Source organism: Tetrao urogallus (genome assembly GCF_951394365.1).
Source record: "Tetrao urogallus genome assembly, chromosome: 5".
Taxonomy (NCBI): Eukaryota; Metazoa; Chordata; class Aves; order Galliformes; family Phasianidae; genus Tetrao; species Tetrao urogallus.
Window position 1 is genome coordinate 27,415,307 of NC_136818.1, and position 12,318 is coordinate 27,427,624.

General features: G+C 37.0%; 1 protein-coding gene across 2 annotated transcripts in view; it reads left to right on the forward strand.

Annotated features, from left to right (window-relative positions):
* The window catches only part of BRINP3 (BMP/retinoic acid inducible neural specific 3), a gene marked incomplete at both ends in the record, with an annotated part of 182,516 nt that overhangs the window by 93,511 nt on the left and 76,687 nt on the right, over positions 1-12,318 (forward strand). The window contains one exon of one of the 2 annotated variants that reach the window (XM_079536350.1): positions 3,768-3,958. The exons of the other annotated variant lie outside the window; for it this stretch is intronic. Coding sequence (XP_079392476.1) covers positions 3,768-3,958 — 191 coding nt within the window. The remainder of the gene's footprint in view (positions 1-3,767; positions 3,959-12,318) is intronic. 2 annotated transcript variants of the gene reach the window in all.

Sequence of the window (12,318 nt, forward strand, 5' to 3'; positions counted from 1 at the left end):
CCATGTGAAAAAAATTGCACCCACTGACATTAGTTCGACACTTGCTGAAAGTATATGGAGACCAAACAGGTGGATGTGACGACAGGAAAGTGTTGGGTGGTGCTTCTCTGCAGTTGAAATGTGGTGTGAAAGAAAAGCCATGTTCCAGATGATCACAAACAGCTGTCACACTACAAAATGAAGAGCATCTCAATCAGCTCATCTGCAAAAATCACTGGATTGCTATCAGGGAACTGTGTATACAGCTGAATATTGGTCTCAGTACAATGGGAACAATGGTGGCAACATTGGAATATAGAAAAGTTTGTGCTGGCTGGGTCCCACAGGAACAGAAGGAACACCTCATGCAAGTTTGTCAGGACCTACTGAAACAATATGAGGCAGAAGGTGACATTTTCCTGGATTGTATCATTACCAGTGACGAGACATAGTGCCACCACTAGGAGCTGAAGTTAAAACGGCAGTTCATGGAGCGATGAAATGTGAATTCCCCATTGATGAAAAAGTTCAAGATGCAGCCTGGATTTGGCTTCTTCTAACTTTCTTCTGTTCAAGCTGATGAAAGATGGACTGTGTGAGTGATATTTTTCTAGTGATAAAACAGTGGATCTCCTCCACTGGTGCAGATATTTATGAGTGCAGTATGCAGACTTTTGTTCATCACTGGTGAAAATGAATTGCTAATGGTGGTGACTGTGTTTAAAAAGTGTTTTGTAGTTGAGAATTTGCTCTATCAAATAGCATTATTGAATTATTTGAAACTGTTGTTTTTCAGAGAAATCTATGTATATATTTATTTATATACATATTTATATACAATGTAAAGGGAACATCATGATGCAAGTTTACTTGTAGTGATTTTTTTTTAATGAGAAAGTAATTCTATATTCAAAACAGCAGTTAATAGCGACTCTTGCATATTTAGAAATGGCCTTCCCACTCAAAATTCTTGAAAACAATGTAGAGTAAATTTCTATCCTGAACTCCAGCCCTAGTTTATCTCCTCTCACTTTTTACTTCCATCAACTCACTTATTTTGGAAGTCTGTAATCTTTTCTCATGTTTCCTGTTGGAGAAGCTGCTTGTGACTTCTTGCTTGTCCTCGTCTGTGTATCAGCTGTCATGAAGTCAGGCAGCTTATTTTTGTTGTCCTGTGTCCCTCTTATTTTCAGACAGGACATTTCCTCTCATCTCTCTCAGGGTATTTAGGTCTTCATCTGTCAAGGTTCCAAAAGACATTATTTAAGAAAGACTTCAGGAAAAAGTGTAAGCTAGTTAGTAAGTGCTTTAAAAGCTTCACCTCAAATGAGTAAAGTAAAATGCCTGTTTTTTAAAAATGTCAGCTCCTCAGTTTCTACAACAGTGAATTTGAAAGGATGACTACTTGCTGCAACAGTAATTATTTGCACTGATATACTCAAAATAAAAAGCAAAACAGAGCCTGGTTGCTCTCTCTGAAATAATTAAGTTATGGCAAAACAATCTTTCTGCAGCAAAAACTGTGGAAGGGAGGTTCTCTAACTCAGGTCTGACTAATTAAGCAAAAAAAAAAAATAAAAAAAATTCATAGTACTAGAATAAATGAATCCCTAAATTCAGTAAACAAAAGACTTTCAGTAGAGTGGGAGGACTTGAACTTAATGCTTCTGAATTTAATATGGGTGAGATCACCATTTTTCTAGTTTTTCTGTCTTTTGGAGAAGAGCTGTAAAACTTTGTATCAACTAAAACACTGTTTGGAAAGAAACACAAAAGGTATCAGTCGACACAGTTAGCCCAAGGTTAAGAAATGATTCAGACAAGAGCTGTAATTAGTTGTGCAGAACATGCCTAGCATTTAGAAGAGCCTTTAATCTACCAGACGTGCATTAAAAGCTCGAAGAATTGGAAACTCAAGTTGGTGGTGTTTAATCTGAAAAGAAAATGTTCTCTCTGAATACAGAAAGTAGTCAAATCCTACAGCAGATTATTAAGAAATTCTGAGAAATACTGAGCATCAGCTTTTAACTTATAATTTGATATTTTTTCTTGGAGATTGGCTTCTTTTTCAGTCTCAAACTTATTGATGTATATAGCAAGAACCTAGTGACAGAGTCACTAGAGCAAGAATCTAGTGACATTGTTCTGGCTGCATTAAAAGAGGGTCATACATATGGTCAGTGAAGGCAGGAAGGAAAGGAGAAGGAAGCAGGGAAGGTAGAAATAAATAAAACCACAAAAACATATCCAGAAGGACATATTCAAATAAAATTAAAAGAAAAATGTTTTCCTTATTTCTTTTTACTTTCACTTGAGAAGTACATTCACAATTCAAGTTAATACACTGTATTTACTGCATTACTGTAGTCACTATGACCAACTGTTAGCCTTATATTTTAAAGGTAAAAATATTTCTGCTTTAGTTTTCTCAGCTATTCCTACTAATATGCTGTAGTTCCATAAAGGATGAAAAAAAGAGATTATTAGATTTCTGGATTCTTACAATGAAAATAAATTTATGAGAACAAAGCATTAAATAATGGTAACTGAATTAAAAACAAAACAAAATGACCACACACCACCACCACAAAACCAACAAAAAAGACCTATGAAATAGCTGCACCAAATTATTGCCTGTTATGTGTGTATGGCTACCCTGGTGAAAAGGCATTTTGGATCTACAAGAGTATGTTACTGTATGTTAGGACTACACAAAACTGTATTAATTTGGTTCTCATTCATACATGTGAATTTTAAAGTACTGAATACAGAAAAAAAAGTGTTTAAATATTAAATAACTCATTTTATTCATTCAGTCCCATGCAATTGCTTTTTTTCAAATATCTCTCAGATTTATTTCCTAGCTGCAAACTTGATTTTTGTCTTTTGTGTTAATTGTGTAAATGAATATTGTACTATATTTAGCTGGGACCTTCAGTAGGATCTTTAAGCTCTCTAATCTATTTGCCTTCCTACAGTCTTATCTGAGGACAAATCTTAATTGACATGCTTTACAAAGGACTTGACAAAGCAGTAGCTAAACCGCAGTCCAAAGGTTGCCTTGGACTTAATTCTCACAGTATTCCAGTCTGCAGCCAAAAGAGACTATAGAGTACCTCGCAAAAGCAAGGGTAACACAGGTGCTAAGTGTCTTAGTAAGCTGAAAGCAATGAGCTCTTCTGCTAATAAGTATCTGGTAGCTTAATTGGTAAGTAAATGAATAAAAGATGTGTTTATTACTGTGTAATTGACTTGTTTGTTTTCCCTGCTCTGACTGAAGTATCTTGCAGAGGGGAAGGGGAACATTTTTAAAATTCATTTCTGTCTCTCCTTTGGCTGAAGTTATCTGTTTTCAGGAATCAGACTTGCAATCTGCATATTTACTCTGAATGGAGAACAAAAGTACAGAAAACTTTTGAAAATGTATTGCAATAGTGTTTCTCTACACTGTTTGAAGTAGCCAACTGTGTACCTAAGTGCAAATCTGGTTGTTCTAGGGTTATAGTCACACCAGGAAATAAACAGGAAAAATGGGAAGAGGAGTGCCCTCAATTTTTATTTATTTATTTTTCCAAACGATGGTTTTGTAACAGAGCACTTCCTCCCCTTCTAATAAATAACACTTGTTGCTTGTCCTATGCTTATAACACATGACAGAGTGTTGCTGTCAAGCCTTGCTGTAATACCCAGCCAGTTGCCTCCAGCTAGTCGACGAAGCAGAGTAGTTTGCAAATGAAGGCATTTGTCTGAATGACATATTTCTGAATGAGAATTACTTTCCTTTGCAGAGAGTTTGGCCGCTGGAAAGTAAACAATCTTGCTGTTGAAAGACGCAATTTTCTTGGCTCCCCACTGCCACTTGCCCCTGAGTTCTTCCGTAACATAAGGCTACTAGGACGTCGCCCAACGCTTCAGCAGATCACAGAGAACCTGATCAAGAAATATGGGACACACTTCCTACTCTCAGCTACCTTGGGAGGTAGGGTTAACTCTTGACAATATGGTGCATGTTTTCGACTTAACTGAACTGAAAGTGTTGGCCAACTGAACTCCTTGTAAAACTGCGGTACTCTTTCTCAGCAGTTAAGCTGAGCTGCTGCCCTGGGATAGATTTTACAGTACATGAGTAAGTTTTTTCTTCAAGCCTTATGGGTCCTTTTTTTCTGCTGATGCTAAACTTTGTTTTATTGATTCTGTGTAAACAGTTTCAGGGACAATAAGATAAGAATGCCTGTTGCTAAAGCTGAGATACTTTACCTGAGATCCTCGTATTCATGATCCTGGCCTTCTGGGGACACTGCTCTGCACTGAGAAGTCACAAATGAGAGCACATTTTTCTATAAGAGTTCCCTACAATAATTTGACAGATAACAAATTACAGCAGTGCCTGGCTGCATCACAGTACTCCAGAGATGAAGTAACAAACCCAACAAACAGATTAACCTGGAAAGCCTGGTGTGTAATTGGGATCCAGTAACAAAATGGATTGAAGAAATCCAGTGAAGAGGCATAATGTTCAAAAGAGAATGTAAATTGTTCTGAATGAAAGATAATTAGTGCCTGAGATGACCCATCTAGGCATCGCAAAATGAACTGACATTTTAGAAATGCAGCTTTATCCCTTGGTGGCTGATTATATTAAAGATAATTCTAGTGACTGAGTATCCTTCCAGCAGGACAATATTGTCAAAATCCTTTATCCACCTGAGGAATTGTCCTCTTTAGCACATTTCATAACAGATATTTAACCATAGATTAAGGAAATGACTGCCTTCCCATTCTCTTTTGGCTGATATCTGTAACAACTGAAATGGCTCAGAGCTGATCTCCTTTGCAGAAGACCATTCTAGAAGCAAGGTAAAATTCCATCTTACTGTAGATATTAAAATTATAATAATTAATGCATTCCTATCATATTTTCAGAACTAGCATTTCTACAGTAAATCTATCACCATTAGCACTGTAAGAACAAATTACACGTGCTGACCATGAATTTGGGATAAAATTCCCAGCCTTCTTTTAAATACTCAATGTGTTTATTTCATTCAAGGATCCTTTTAAAAAACAGGCATCTATTTTATTGTGCATATGGCACACCTGAACAGCAAAATTAACTGCAGAATAGAAAGAAAATGTTGCTCAAAACATTTAAGCACAATAAATAAAGATTTGGCTGCAGCAGGTATCTTAATGAAAAGATTACCCACTGTTAAAGGTTAGTTATTATTATTGGCTATTTGACAATTATTAACATAATTTTTTATATTAACTGCTATATCATCAAATTCACTTTGAAGTTGGGATTGGATCTAACAATTAAAGAAAAACAGTCTAACCCAAGTATAACTGCTCTTTCACAAGTACAAACCAGCACATGCTGATCACAAAAGAGCTACAGACTGAATGCCTTTCATAAAGCATAGCCCTAAGTAAAAACTAAAACTTGAAGACAGTTCTTCTAAAGACACTCAGCAATTCCAGCTTTAAACTGAATTAGGTATAGTGCCCAAAGCCTTAAGATCTCCTGCAGAGAAATTGGGGTAGAGTATCCTTTTCTTGCCCCTCTTGATACCACTTCACAAAGGCCCTAAAATGCAGTAACTGCCACATACTTGCAAAAATTCACCACTAAGAGGTAGACTGTGTTGACTTCTGGGCTCTGTCAAAGCTTAATGAAGTCAAAGGGATTTTTTTAATATTAACTTTGATGGGCTTTGATTTAGGTCTCTAGCCTCAATTTTAAGACATAATTTAAGGCACACCTGCTGCCTTCCATTATCATTGGATGGGTGGTGAATAATTTGAAAAATTGGCTGATTAAAATAATTATAGGAAATTAGTAATTTCTAAAAATGCTTTCATATGGTAGCTAATAACCCTATACTTTCCTGTAAGTGCTAGTTCTCATTTGGGAGTTAAATTGAATGGGGATTCCCAGAGATGCTTATCTGTGTTTTAACACTTAATTTCATTCTTTTCTTTCTTTTTCTTTAATTCATACTTTTTCTTTAATTATGAGTAGTTTTATTCTGAAAGCTTTGTTGCTTATGCAGCTTCTTGAAATCAGAAAGCCAAACTGAGCATACATACTTTTTTATTTAATAAATCCCCAGTCATTTGCATGCATGGCCACAAAGGAAAACTTGGCAAATCAGAGATCTTGCTGTAAGATTGGTGTGCCTCTGTGACCGTTTGGCTTTCATGAATATCCCTTTTTGACCATAAAGGGAACTCTTCCACATGGTTGTTTGTGATGCATTCCCTAGTCTTTGTTCACAAACACAGACACACAATTCTCAAGGGCATTCTAAAACGAGGGTTTAGAGAAGTAATATTTTTCATGGTTCCTCTAGATAATGTGGAAAATGACATTTCTCACTGCTTCTATTTCTTATGTAAATTTTATCTGTTTGCGACATAAAGAAAGTTAAATGTCCGTAATGAGCAACTTCAAGTTGCACGATGCAAGGACACTATGCAATCCATTGATGCAGAGCAAAAGCCAAGATTCAGCAGTACATTCATGAATAAATTCTCATGCTTGTGCATAGGAGTAACCTCTTCTGCTTTTGCATTAGCTGTACACAGAATCGAATTTGTAGAAAAAGAAGAGATGATTTTCAATTTTGTATATAAATGGGAATATGGTATTGAGGTGGGCCATAGCTAGTAGGTGAGGTAATTTTCCCTGCTCTTCTGGGATGACACCTGTCCTGCAAGCTTTAGCAAATCTGCAAATTTACACAATCCAGCAAAAAATATTGGCTGTCCAGAACAGCTTTAGGGGAAAGGTAAGAGAAGACTCTTTTGGACAAAGCCCTGAGTATCTTATCTAATTAGACTTGCTTTGAGCAAGGGATTGGACTCCATGACCACCACCTTCCAGCATAAATAATTTTCTGATTCTGTGAAATGTATTTCTGAATTCTCTGTTAGCTTCCAACTAGCACTTCCAATAATCAAAGATTCTCCTTTGAGTGAGAAACAGCACACAATCTTTTTTTTTCTTTTTTTTTCTACATTTTTTCTTTTCTCTTCTGCTTGCCTACAGAATGATGCAATAACAGTTGCATAATGATAAAGTCCATAAGATAGAAAAGCATCAGCTGCCATAAACCTGAATGGTTTACAACAAACAGGACAGAACAGTGAGCTAAAGAAGTTATTGTGAAGCCTAGGGCACCGCTGTGGAATAAGTGCAGGGTAAAAATGTCAGTGGATCCCACTTTAGATGCATTCATTTTAACACTGCCTTGTGTGTGGATGTCAAGGTTGCTTAACAAACTAATTGATTCTGTGATGAGGAAATAAAAGATAACACACTACATGAAATGTAGTGACACACTACAGTGAAATGATACATCCTTATTCCTGCCATTTGGGGGACTTAAGTCTGATTCTGGTGCTTTGCAAGATGAAGACTGGGTTACCTTGGCATCTGGAAAAATTGTAACTGTTCCCAATAAACAAATTTGCAGTAGGTTGCCAAGGCTTGTTATGAAATTAGAGCATCAGAAGCCAATTGGCTGAATGGCAAATGGTAATTTCAAATGTTGCAGATTGAGATTTTTTCTCTTATTGTCAGTCATAATTGCTCAAAGTGCTCATTACCAGATCATCAATACATTCACCTGTCTGGGTCAGTCAGAAAAAAAAAAAAAGAAAGTAATTGTTTTCTTTACTACAGACCATCTTAGCAGACATCAGCAAGTCAGTTTAACCCCAACCTCTTGTCATTCTCCTCTGCACTGATTAGAGTTCTGCAAACATGTTTAGTATTCACACCTTTACTATCCTGAGTAAAAAGGACATTGCACTGTGTACAGAGATGGGAGATATATTCTGGTGATGTAAATTGGTGAATTCTATGAATTCTAAAGAATTTATGATCATTTGCACTAACTGCTGATATGAATTTTGCTTTCTGTGATGCTCAGTGAGGGTAAGGAATAAATAATTGGCAAATAAAGGAGGGAGAATCCAGTCTTAAATGATTAATGTGAGAAAGAAACTCAAAAATTTAGCATTGGACCTTCAAACCCTCCAAGGGTCAGTAAGTTTTTCAGCATTTAATATTATGAAAGTTAAAGGGAAGTTAAAAAAAAAACAACAATCTGTTCTCTTTCTTTTCCCTCCCTGTGTGCTGAAGGAAGGAAATACTCAAATCCTTTCAGAGAGGATATATATGTGGAATTAGTGCGCACAGTATTCACATCTGGCCTAGCAGTGATTTAGATACTGTTTGAAGCTATGCACATCCATCAGCATCTGTTTGACTTTGGGAAAACGACCTGACCAAATCCTCATGGCACATTGTTGGGTTTTTGTTGTTGTTGTTTTAATAAAATTGCATTATATGTCTTAATTACTATATTGCATTGCAACTATTGCAACTGACATATTATATTTAATCATGAACTTTGGATAAGTTTATAGGCCAAAACCTTCATGTATTTTTATGATACATACTCATATATGAACACAGAGCTTTAAGCAAGTAACTGTGGTTGATGCTCAGATACATCTACCTTTGAGTGATATCCTTTCTTTATAATTTCCTCATTTTCTGGCAAACACTGTTGTGAGTTGCCTGGATCACATTTTCCTATCCCTACCCAATCCACATATGAAAATATGAAACATCGAGGCATGTGATCCTTTCATCATTACAAAGCTGTGGCACAAGAAAACATTCTCTCAATAACTGAGGCAGAAAATAGCATTAAGCATTAAAATCACATGAATATGTTTTATTCTGTGTAGCAATATATATTTACTCCAGTAGACATTTCTATTTAGTTACAATTGTCACTGCATTCACTAATTCTAATGTGCCAATGATAGTTATTTGCATTTTTTATGTAAATAATTTCTGAAGATTAATTGCTAATTTCTGAATGCCATCTATAAACTATTGTTCAGAAGTCTTCCATCTTATTGGCCACGGATAGGTTATTTGTTTAGGTAAATTTCTGCACACTTCATTTATTTCATTTTTTGAAAAATCAGCATGTAAAAATTTTTTCTCACCTTGGGAATTTACACACAAATCCTTCAAAATTTGTTCATATTAACCTAGAAATAAATGAATAGAATATAAAAGCTAAAGTATAAGCTTGTGAATTCTGGGGCTTACGTGGATATTTGTATGTATTTTGCCAAGGTCAGCCTATAGTGTGAATGTCAGTTCCCAGCCCACACATAAATATTTTCATTAGAGACAGGAGCTGAATTTAAGTAAAACAGCTGATTTCTTAAACCAGTCATTAGATTATATCAGATTGTTTTATTAGAATGGCCAAATATCATTGAACTATTTCTTTTAACCCCAGGAAAGTGAACTTAATTGATCCTTGGATTTTGTGAAATAGATAGAATACTGCTTCTAAAGATTGCAGAAAGCACAGCTTTATTTTTAGCTTTATTTTTTAATCTGGATGTCTTCTTAGCCTTTTCCATCAAGGTAGCTGATAGACAGAGAAAAAAATACAAGATTCTTCCACATTTATAATGTGACAGGAACATTTCTTTTGTTATGGGTTTAATTTTGCCTAAATTAATGTAAAATTCAAATTCTCTCCTGCTAATCGAATATGAAGCAGTGATGTTCCTTCACAATTTCTCTGTGTGCGAACAGAACCTTGTTACCACTCTGCAGCAACATGGTGGAGCCCAAGTAACAGAATATGGTGGAGTTCTCTGCGTGTTTCACCTATCTTAATCCTTTCCCTAGTAAGTTCCAAATCAGCTGAAATACTTCTTGAATCAACCAGGTGCCTTTTGGACATCACATATTTTTGAAATACACCTAATTGCACCCATTATCACTGTAGTGCTTGAGAATATCAGCAATGAATTAGTTTGAGATGCCATCCAAGAACAATGCAGAGAGTTTGGAAGAGAAAGCTTCCTATGTGTTTGGGAAATGTAATCTGATGTGATCTCTATTTGGTTACAGATCACGGGGAATAGCACATATCTGTTGTGGAGCAGGAACAGGACTACAGGGCTGGGGATAAGCAGAGTGCTGCTGGGGGATCTGCCTGCCAAATCGTGCCCACTGGCAGTTGCTGTGGCAGGCATGGGTCAGTTGAGTGGGACCAGTGAGGACAGTATGATGTGATAGCTGTGAGGGGATTCAAAGGTTATTTTTCTTGACATTTTCTGATCAAAACAAAACAAAGCAACACAGAACACTTCATTTTTGAGATACATTTTGGAAATGTGAGGTTTTTCACTGCACTGATCTTTGCCTCCTGGAGAACAAGCATGTTTGATGGGAGAAAAATAAACAAACTCTGTTTTAATAATAATAAAGCCTATCAGGACTCTGCTGAAATATGATCTGGATGGAAACGGTCCCACTATCTCTACTAATAACATAGCATAGATCAATCAAAAGGGCTCTGTGAGTTTGCCAGGGGAAGCAGGGTGGCGTGCCAGCTTATGAAACACAAATAACCTCTTTTTTCCTTTACTTTCCAGAGATTTCTCATGTTTACCTTACAATTCATTATAAGCTATTTTCAGTGGAAATTTGATTGCGAAAGTCACTTTAACCTAAATACATTAAATGAGACACCTGGAAAAGGGTGAAAAGTAAATTAGATCCCTTAATGAATATCTGCAACTTTTCTGCGCTGCTGGAACTGATCACTGATTCAGTGCTTACCCCCTGTGAGCTGTGGCATCGTCTGCTCCGATATAGCTGTGTCTTCACAGTACCACACACAGCTGCACAGAGCCCGTGGCCTCTGGCTCCACTCTCAGCTCACTCTCAGCTCTTCATTTCAGAAATACTGACTAGCATTGCAGGGTGCGTTTTGAAAAGGCAGGCTTTTTCATAGGCATAACTGAACACCAGCAATGCTGGAACTCTGACCAGATTTTGTGGCACCATCCATGAGATGCTACTGCCCTCCAGCTCTCTGCTCAGTGCCACCAGTGTGGAAGCACCCTGGTGTGCATAATGGCCCACCTGGCCACAAGACCTGCACTACCATTGTGTCAGGATGGTGTGGCAAAACACAGCACATGAGCCTGTGCTAATACAATATGTGTAAGTTTCTCCTGCCAGGTGATCTCAGCCTGCCTTGCTGGAGGTTTCGATATTAAATATGAATGCTTGTCTATTAATTACAGCAGAAAGCTTAGGTAGGTGGATGGGGAAACACTGTTATTTATGGAGGCTGCTTTAATTCCTAGTTCTTGGGAGTTCAAACAATTAATTCCCTCTTTGATGGCTGCATGTGCAGAAAAAGAAATCTCCCATTAGGAAACTACAGGGGAGTAAGCATGAGCAGAGTGGCAAAAAACTGATTCAGACTCCATATGGAATGGCCTGGGCAGCAGCTGTCCCTTCCAGGACAAAGTGAACACAGTGGATGAGCCCAGCAGGCCTGGCTAGGTAATAGAATCCTGGATAACCACAGCTTTTGCCTGTATAAGCACTGAAGGTCCTGTCTGTCCTCTGACTTTGGGAGGCATTGGGAAACGCTGTAAGACCCATTGATTAACATTGAACACAATTCTCTTTCTCCAAACAGAAATGAATTTTGCAAGAAGAGGTAGCTGTGTATAATTAAAACACGTCAGCAGGTGTGTTGTCCTGTGTGGAGGCATGCATTTTTCATCTAGCATTGCTCACCACCAAGATTATCTCTTTTTAAAGAAGACGTCATGTTTTCATCCTACATATTATCCCTCTACAGCTATATTTGTTGGCACATAAGCCTGCCTGAAATTGGCATCTCATCCTATGAATTGGGCAAAATGCCACTATGGCAGATGGGTGAGCAATGAAACTAGAACGAGTGGCAAGTCAGAACATATCAGGGCAGTTTCCTTTCCAGGATCAAGGAAACAGCATTCTGTGGAGCTGCTCAGCACCTGAAACACAGGTAGATGACATTATCCCTTGATTCTTGAGCAGATGAACACTGAAGAGTGGGAGCTACCAAACAAATGTTTGGAAACTGAGAAAAGTGTTTCTGTGGTACTTAAGTTGCACACAAGAAAATACTGAGTTGATAATTTACTTTTCCAATTCACTTTTCAAAGTAAAGTGTTTTGTTTAGACACATCGCTAATTAATGAGTTTTTTGCTTAGCCTGAAATGCAGGAAAAAGAAAAAAAAGATCTATGAAGTAAACAATTAATTTGGGATATTCCTTAAAAATTCATCACCATTAGGTCTGTACTCAAACTGTTTTTAGGAGCATACTTAGTAAATCAAATGAGATTTTGTTTTGCTTTTTTCTTAATTATCTTGTGGGAGCTAAATTTTCTAAACTCTAGAGCATTTTTCCAAGTCTCTTTAGAGAAAAAAGTGAGAGAACC